This window comes from Sphaerodactylus townsendi, linkage group LG08, assembly GCF_021028975.2.
Source record: "Sphaerodactylus townsendi isolate TG3544 linkage group LG08, MPM_Stown_v2.3, whole genome shotgun sequence".
In the NCBI taxonomy this organism is placed as follows: Eukaryota; Metazoa; Chordata; class Lepidosauria; order Squamata; family Sphaerodactylidae; genus Sphaerodactylus; species Sphaerodactylus townsendi.
The window spans coordinates 111,195,112-111,204,783 of NC_059432.1; the positions used below are offsets into that span (position 1 = coordinate 111,195,112).

At 47.8% G+C, this 9,672-nt stretch overlaps 1 protein-coding gene across 1 annotated transcript in view; it reads right to left on the reverse strand.

Annotated features, from left to right (window-relative positions):
- Positions 1 to 9,672, reverse strand: part of LOC125438540 (DIS3-like exonuclease 2) — a 77,047-nt gene that overhangs the window by 66,343 nt on the left and 1,032 nt on the right. The window contains exon 3 of the mRNA XM_048506971.1: positions 1,228 to 1,281. Coding sequence (XP_048362928.1) covers positions 1,228 to 1,281 — 54 coding nt within the window. The remainder of the gene's footprint in view (positions 1 to 1,227; positions 1,282 to 9,672) is intronic.

Below are 9,672 nucleotides of genomic sequence, written 5' to 3' on the forward strand. Positions count from 1 at the left end.
CGCAAACGATTGCTAAAATGTACTGTCGAAGGCTTCCATGGCTGGAATCGCGGCAGTGTTGCGGGGTTTCTGGGCTGTGTGGCCATGCTCCAGTAGGCCATAGGTGTCAAAATCGCGGCCCTCCAGATGCTATGGACTACAGTTCCCATCATCCCCCGCCAGCATCATGCATGGCAGGGGATGATGGGAACTGTAGTGCGTAACATCTGGAGGGCCGTGAAGAAGAAGAAGAAGAAGAAGAAGAAGAAGAAGAAGAAGAAGAAGAAGAAGAAGAAGGTCACCCAAGGTCACCCAGCACGCTCCGTGTGGAGGGGTGGGGAAAGAAACCTGGTTGACCAGATAAGCCTCTTCCATTCAGTTGGAGGAGTGGGGAATCAAACCCGGTTCTCCAGATTAGAATCCACCTGCTCTTAACTATTACACCACGCTGGCTCTCAAAGTTCACGCTGTTCAATGCAAAGGGGAATTAAGGTCTATGATTGATTGATTGATTGATTGATTGATTGATTGATTGATTGATTGATTGATTGATTGATTGATTGATTGATTGATTGATTAGATTTAATAATCCGCCTAATCCCCGAAGGGCTCTAGGCGGTTTACAGAAAAATATCAGTTCAATCCAATAACAACCGTTAAAATACAGTTAAAACCCCGTTAAAACTCAAGCAGCACATCAAATCCTAAAACAGCCAGCTGAAACCCATAGTACTGGTGCCTGAACCTAAGGCTGGGAGGGGAACGACGTGCAAGAAATACGCCATATCAGGATGGTAACAAAGGGCTGGGGCTAAATACAACAAGCAGCCAATCCAAGGCCGGCCTTCTCCGGTTGATTCGGTGGGACAGCCTGGCTCTTTACAGGTTCTTATCAGGCCCCATTAAATTTTTTCTTATCCTTATATCCAGGTCAGAAGGTAGATGGGTTCCCATACGTTCCACCAGGAATATAAGGGCTGATGGTTCTATTTGCATTTAGAATCACAGAATCATAGAGTTGGTTGGACAAGACCCCAAGGGCCATCAGGTCCAATCCCCTGCAATGAAAACGCACAATCAAAGCACTTCTGACCGATCCAGATAAGAAGAGTGTTAATTCACAAATGCTTATAACCTTGAAAACTTGGTTGGTCTTTTAAGGGGCTACTGGACTCAGGTTTTATTCTACTGTCACAGACGAATACAGCTACCCCACCAGAAACCATTAAGGAATTAGACTTTACTTACTGGAGACGGAATGAAGGCCTCGTGGAACTTCTTGGGGTTTATCCTCAAGGGGCCCTTTTCAAAAACAGAAAGAGAAGAACTGCAGTTAAGGATCGGTGGAAATAACCTACCGTATATACTCGTGTATAAGTCGACCCGCATATAAGTTGAGGCACCTAATTTTACCACAAAAAAATGGAAAAACTTATTGACTCGCGTATAAGTCGAGGGTGGGAAATGCAGCAGCTACTGGTAAATTTCAAAAATAAAAATAGATACCAATAAAATTACATTAATTGAGGCATCAGTAGGTTCAATGTTTTTGAATATTTATTTCAAAGAAAAACAGTAAACTAGCTCTGTAAGTGGAAAAGAGGGTCGACAAGAACAATATGGTCTCAACAATAACCGTTTATGTTAGCAGTACCAACATTTCAGAGTACCTTTAGGAGACCCTCCTGATGATACCACCCAGGTTTGGCGAAGTTTGGTTCAGGGGGTCCAAAGTTATGGACCCTCAAAAAATGTGCTGAAAAACTCGACTTATACATGATTATATATGGTACTTATGCAATTCCAATGCAAGTATTAGCAACAACTTGCTGGGTTTTACTTTTGGGGGCCAATAACCCCGTAATCCTTCCCAGTGCAAGAGAGGCAATACCCCTGCTCAGGTCCTGAACAAACAACAAACCATGAGAAACTCAGCAATGTCATAGTAACCAGGACTAGAATCAAAAGCGGCACGGGGCCCGGCTGTTCCGGCAGCCAGCAGACTTCATAAATAATGCATGATGCTCGGAGCAGAGGCCGGGATTTCCCCTCGGCCTGAGAACAGCTTCATGACAGGCAAATGAGGAAGAGCTCCACGTGAGGAACACGACAGGAGTCTCGAGTCAGCAGAGGCCATGGCTGCTGAGAACCACTCCAGGCCACTGAGGCAAAGGGTCCCGTCCCCTCCATGCTTCCCATTCCGGCCTGAACAGAACATGAAAGCAAATCACATGACCTGACCTGCCCAGCTCCACTTTTTTTTTGTCATGAGGTTGCCCCCAACTTATGGGCACCCAGGGGTGTTTTCAAGGCAAGACTCATTCACAAATAAGAGGAAGAGGAAGAGGAAGAGGAAGAGGAAGAGGAAGAGGAAGAGGAAGAGGAAGAGGAAGAGGAAGAGGAAGAGGAAGAGGAAGAGGAAGAGGAAGAAGAGAAGAAGAAGAGGAAGAAGAAGAAGAGGAGGAGGAAGGAGGAGAAGAAGGAGGAGAAGAAGGAGAAGGAGGAGAAGGAGAAGAGGAAGAAGAAGAGGAAGAAGAGGAAGAAGGAGAGGAAGAAGGAGAGGAAGAAGAAGGAAGAAGGAGAAGGAGGAGAAGGAGAAGGAGAAGGAGAAGAGGAAGAAGAAGAGGAAGAAGAGGAAGGAGAGGAAGAAGGAGAGGAAGAAGAAGGAAGAAGGAGAAGGAGAAGAGGAAGAGGAAAAGAAGAGGAAGGAGAAGGGAGAAGGAGGAGAAGAAGGAGAAGAAGAAGAGGAGGAGGAAGGAGGAAGGAGAAGGAGAAGAAGGAGGAGGAGGAGGAAGGGAGAAGGAGAAGAAGAAGGAGAAGAAGGAGGAGGAGGAGGAGGAGGAGAAGAAGAAGAAGAGGAAGAAGAAGGAAGAAGGAAGGAAGAAGAAGGAAGGAGGAGAGGAAGAAGAAGAGGAAAAAGAAGGGAGAAGGAGAAGGAGAAGAAGAAGAAGAAGGAGAAGAAGAAGAAGAAGGAAGACATGGAGACAAGGAGGCATGAGAGACACATGGAGGAGTGAGGAAGAGACACATGAAGGAGGAGAGAGAAAGAAGAAGGAAGAGAGGAAGAAGGAGAAGAAGGAGAAGGAAGGAAGAAGAAGGCATGGACAGGAGAAGGACACGAGAAGGAGGAGGAGGAGGAAGGAGGAGAGAGAAGGAAGGAGAGGAGGATGGAAGAAGGAGGAAGGAAATAGATGGAAGAAGCAAGAGAGGGAGGAGGAGGAGGAACCATAGATGAGACCAGAAGGAAGGAGAAGGAGAAGAAGGAGGAGGAGGAGGAGGAGGAAGGGAGAAGGAGAAGGAGAAGAAGGAGGAGGAGGAGGAGGAGAAGAAGAAGAAGAGGAAGAAGAAGGAAGAAGGAAGGAAAGGAAGAAGAAGAGGAAGAAGAAGGAAGGAGGAGAGGAAGAAGAAGAGGAAGAAGAAGGGAGAAGGAGAAGGAGAAGAAGATAGTGGATGGTGGAATGGCAGCAGAAGATGTGACGAAGGAATGAATGGAAAGGAAGAAAAAATGGAAGGAGACCACAGCATATATATATATATATATATTTTAGGAAGAATAGATGGAGTAGGGAGGAGGAGAAGGGAAATGAAATGGAGGTGGAGGTGCAGTGGAGAAGGAGCACCAAGGAGAAGGAGAAGGAAGAGAAGGAGAAGGAGGAGAGGAGGAGGAAGAAGGAGAGGAGGAGGAAGAAGAGGAAGAAGAAGGAAGAAGGAGAGGAAGAAGAAGAGGAGGAGGAGGAGGAGGAGGGCAACCAAGATGATTAGGGGATTGAAGCATTTTCACTATGAAGAAAGGCTGAAGAATCTGGGCCTTTCCAGTTTAGAAAAGAGATGACGAAGAAGTGACATGACAGGGGTATATAATGATGCACGGGGCAGAGAGAATTGAGCTGAATCTTTTTTTTTCCTTTTCCCAACATACTGGAACTCGAGGGGCATCCGACAAAGTTGGTGGGCCGTTGATTCAGGACAGACAACAGAAAATAGTTCTTTCTACAACAAGTGATTAATATGAGGAATTCGTTGCCAGAAGATGCGGTTAGACCAGTGATGGCGAACCTATGGCACGGGTGCCAGAGGTGGCACTCGGAGCCCTCTCTGTGGGCACGCGCACACGATTTGTCATGTGGGGGCAGAAAATCAACCCCCCCCCCCACACACACACACACACACATCTAGGCTGGCCTGTGCCACTGAGCACAACGTGCGTGCACTGCAGTGAGCAGGGAGGACTCGGCTGGCGGGCCTGGTGCCTGTGCTCCAGGTAGCTGCTGCCCGAGGGGTGGGCGCAGAGGAGGCAGAGATGCTAGAGAGGCACAGAGCGGTGCGCGTGGGACTTGATGGAGGCTACAGCAAGCTGGCCCCTGCTCGAGCGGGTGGGGCGGAGGAAGAGGGAGCCAACCGTTTTTTTTCTAAACTAAAACCTCAGCATTCAGGTTAAATTGTCGGGTTGGCACTTTGCGATAAATAAGTGGGATTGCAATTTGGGCACTCAGTCTCAAAAAGGTTCGCCATCACTGGGCTAGACCATAGGCATGATGAGTTATAGAGGGGGATTAAATAGAATAATGGGGGATAGGTCTATCAGTGGCTATTAGCAATGGTGACTAGGGCCCCTTCCGCACACGCAAAATAATGTGTTTTCAAACCACTTTCACAACTGTTTGCAAGTGGATTTTGCTATTCCGCACAGCCTCAATGAGCACTGAAAGCAGTTTGAAAGTGCATTATTCTGCATGTGCGGAATGAGCCTAAGAGAAACTCCACATGTAGAGGTACAATCTCTAAATTCCAGCATCAGGAGGCAACGTCAGAGGAAGGCGTCAGCATCTATGCCCTGTTGTTGGACCTCCAGAGGAACTGGTTGGCCACTGTGAGAGCCAACTGGACTAGATGCTGGACTAGGTGCTCCACTGGTCTAATCCAGTAGGCCTTTTCTTATGTTCTTGACATCCTAAGAGAAATGTCTAGAAGAGTGCATTTTCATTCATCAGCCAAAGGCAATTAGCAGCCCCGCAAAGAGAAAAAATGTTTCAGCTGTCCTGTTCCCAATGTTGAAAATTTTGCAGGTTACCAACCTTAAGAACAACAGAAAGAGCCTGCTGGAGCAGACCAGAGTCCACCTAGTCCAGCACTCTGCTACTCGCAGTGGCCCACCAGGTGCCTTTGGGAGCTCACAGGCAGGAGGTGAAAGCAATGGCCGCCTGCTGCTGCTGCTCCCGAGCACCTGGTCTGCTAAGGCATTTGCAATCTCTTGTGAACAAGGGAGGATCAAAGATTCAGAGGCCAAAGATCGGGCTTTATAGCATAAATCTGTCCAAGCCCTTTTTAAAGCTATCCAGGTTAGTGGCCATCACCACCTCCTGTGGCAGCATATTCCAGCATACTCCAGCATGACCTTGCACCAAGACCGCACATTGTCTGTCGTATTTTCACTCCACTCTTCCTCTGAGGATTTCAATACAGCCACCTGACCACAGCCAATAGCCCAAGTTGAATGCCTGGCAAACGTCATTCCGTGTAAATGGCCCACTTTGTGTGCTGTCACCAAAAGGTCAACCAAAAGGAGCAGCAGTGGCATAGGAGGTTAAAAGCTCGTGTATCTAATCTGGAGGAACCGGGTTTGATTCTCTGCTCTGCCGCCTGAGCTGTGGAGGCTTATCTGGGGAATTCAGATTAGCCTGTGCACTCCCACACACGCCCGCTGGGTGACCTGGGGCTAGTCACAGCTTCTCGGAGCTCTCTCAGCCCCACCTACCTCACAGGGTGTTTGTTGTGAGGGGGGAAGGGCAAGGAGATTGTCAGCCCCTTTGAGTCTCCTGCAGGAGAGAAAGGGGGGATATAAATCCAAACTCTTCTTCTTCAATTCAAAGTGGAACAGGCTCACAAAACCCACTTGCGATGACCACTGGCCTCAAAGTACATCCACAAGCAACGCTAAACATCCTTCTTTTTGGCGCTTTTCCTCGGGAAAATAAAAAGGAAAGGAACTCCCCAAGTTTCTCTTCGAAAGCAGATGGGCCTTATTATCTGTGCCTATGAAAATCCTATTTACAACGTTGCGCATTTCACGCTGTGATATCATATCTGGAACCGGCCGCTCTCCCCATCTGCATAGAACAACTGTTCTCACATGTGCACAAGGGGCCGTGGCCCTGGCTGCCGACTCTCATGAGGTCATCCCTCAACACCCGCACTGCTTTACAATCCCTCGCAAACAATGGCTGCTATATTTATCAGGGTTTTTTTTAAAAAAAAAATTGTGCAGGAAGAATTGCCGCTTCAACTACGGTAAAAGGCTCTGCGAGGACTTTTCTTTAAAGCTCCGTCCGCCACCACATCTGCCGCGGAGTGTCTCAAAACTTGTAAAGGTTTCCTTGGAGAATCTGAGCCACGGTTTCCTGACCTTCCAAAAACCCATGACGACAGAGCTTGGAAGGGAGCCACGAGGACCTTGAAGCCAACTCCCCAAGGCTAAGTAATCCATACCATGAGCATCCCCGACAGATGCCTCCTCTGGAAGAAGAGTCGGTTTTTCTACCCCGCTCTCCACGGCCTTTATGAAGTCTCAAAGCGGCTTACAAGCTCCTCCCCTTCCTCACCCCACAACAGACACCTTGTGAGGCAGGTGGGGCTGAGAGAGTTCTGAGAGAACTGTGACTGACTAGCAGGCTTCATGTGGAGGAGCGCGGAAACAAATCCAGGACACTAGATAGGGGTCTGCAGCTCATGCGGAGGACTGGAGAATTGAACCCAGTTCTCCAGGTTATTTTATTTATTTATTTATTTTTTCGATTTTTATACCGCCCTATCCCCGAGGGGCTCTGGGCGGTGTACAACAAAATTAATACAAATAAATTAGGGGCAAACCATACAAATAAAACAGCAGCAATATAAACCCTTAACATTAAAACAGACTCTAATGTTTCATTAAAAACAGCCCGGTGATTTCCATAATAAAGGCAGAACGACCCGGAGAATCCTTCCCGCTTCGAAGAAGAGCCCTCCCTTAGGGGAGCAGTCGGACTCCTCCATAGGGAGGATAATCTTGATGGGAATCGAACAGGCTAGAGTCCACCTATACTCTTAACCACTATACTTAGGTGTGTAAACTTCGCTGCCCTCGTAGATAGTTATGGACTATAGTTCTTATCATCCCCTGCCAGCATCATGCTGGCAGGGGATGATGGGAACTGTAGTCCATAACATCTGCAGGGCCGCGAGTTTGACACCTGTGCACTACACCATGCTGGCTCTTCTACTTCGGAGGTACTCTTACTAGTTACAGAATGGACAAAGATCTACCTTTCCCATTGAAACAGATGTTCAGAAGTCATTCAAACCCAATTGAGTTAAGCACCGCCTCTCTGGCAATAATCAATCTCGACAGATCTCTTCTAATGCATTATTGTCGAGAGGCTTTCATGGTCGAGGAATTATTTGCGTATCATTGGCTGTGGCTGGCTGTATGGCTGTATTCTAGCAGAATGCTGCTAGAACACGGCCATACAGCCCGGAAACACACAGCACCCAAGATCTCTTCTGCGTTCACCATGCAACTTCAAGTTCAGGGGTAACAGAGTAGAAGTAGGCCGGTATCTGATGCCTCGATCTGGAAATCGGTTAGCAGACACAGGTGTCAAACTCGCAGCCCTCCAGATGTTGTGGGAACTGTAGTCCATCAAGGAACTGTACTCCATAACATCTGGAGGGGCGCGAGTTTGACACCTGCGTCACAGAAGAAAAGCAATGATAGAAATGATCCTGTGATACTCTGTCACTGATAGAGATGTAAAACTTGCAGAAATTTTAAAGTCAGGAAGGAAAGAAAAGAACATTTCTGTGGAAAATGTAAACGTATGCAAAAAAGGTACTTTCCAATCAAACCTAAACTTTTTTTGTTGATTAACAACCCAAACACCAAGATTTTATTTAGCAACTATGGTTGTACTCCACACCATCCTCTATATCAGTGATGGCGAACCTATGGCACGGGTGCCAGAGGCGGCACTCGGAGACCCCTCTTTGGGCATGCGCACACAGAAGTTACGGCGTGGGCGGAGGCCCCAATCACTCCACCCCACCCCACTCCACCTGCCACATCTATAGGTTGCCTGGCTCTGGAGCCACCTGAGCACCATGTGCATGCATTGCGGTGAGTAGCAGGAAGACTTCGGCTGAGCGGGTCAGGGGCCCGGTGTGCTCCAGCTGTCTGCTGGTTGCTGCCCGAGGGGGGGTGCAGAGGAGGCAGAGATGCTAGAGAGGCACAGAGCGGTGCGTAAAGGACTTGCTGGAGGCTTGAGCAGACTGGCCCCTGCTCGAGTGGAAAGTGGGTACGGGCGTGGAACAGGAACCAACCGCTTTTCTAAACTAAAAACCTCAGCATTCCTCGTTAAATTCACAGGCTTGGTACTTCATTTCGGGTGATAAATAAGTGGGGTTTGGGTTGCAATTTGGGCACTCGGTCTCAAAAAGGTTCACCATCACTGCTCTACATGACAGTACTGGAAGTGCTGGAAGATGGCTACCTTCTCAGCTGTCTCCTTTCCAGGCGAAACATACTGAGTCCCCTTCAACCTTGCCTCGCACAACTTGGTCTCCAGACCCCTCACCGTCTTCGCTGCCCTCTTCTGGATATGTTCCAGCTTGTCTACATCCTTCTTAGATGGTGGTGCCCAAAACTGTACACCATATGCCAGGTGAGGTCTAGCCAGAGCAGAGCAAAGTGTGACCATCACTTCGCATGATCTGGACACTGTACTTCTTTTGATACAGCCCAAAATTGCATTAGGATATTGAAGAGATAGGATATTGAAGGATATTGAGGAGATAGAAAAAGGGCAGAGAAGGGCAACGAGGATGATTGAGGGACTGGAGCACCTTCCCTATGAGGAGAGGCTGCAGCGTTTGGGACTCTTTAGTTTGGAGAGGAGACGTCGGAGGGGGGATATGATTGAAGTCTATAAAATTATGCAGGGGATAGAAAATGTTGACAGAGAGAAATTTTTCTCTCTTTCTCACAATACTAGAACCAGGGGGCATCCATTGAAAATGCTGGGGGGAAGAATTAGGACTAATAAAAGGAAACACTTCTTCACTAACATTAACGCGGGGATTGTGTTTGGAATATGCACTGCCACAGGAGGTGGTGATGGCCACTCACCTGGATAGCTTCTTTGGAAAAGGGCTTCTGGACAGATTTATGGAGGAGAAGCTCGATCTTATGGCTCCCAATCTTGATCCCTCTTTGATCTTGAGATTGCAAATGCCCTTTAACAGTCCAGGTGCTCAGGGATAAGCCGCATGAGAAGGCTAATATTGCTTTTACCCTCCTGCATGTGAGCTCCCCCAAAGGGCAAATTCCTTGGTGGGCCACTGCTTGAGTAGTAGTGAGAGCTGGACCTAGATGTGGACTTTCCTGGTCACTGATCCAGCTGGCTTGTTCTTATGTTCTTATGTTCATTAGCCTTTTTAACTACCTCATCACAACGCTAATTCATGTTCAATGTTCGGCCTACCAAGACCCTTACATCCTTTTCGCACATACTACTACCAGGGCAAAATGTTCTTTCCAAAGTCCCACACACACACACACACGTTTTCACATATCTGATTGTGGCATTCACAGATATAAACCCACTGCAACAACAGATGTCCCTGCTGCTTCAAGCAGTAAAACAAAATCTAAGGTTTGAG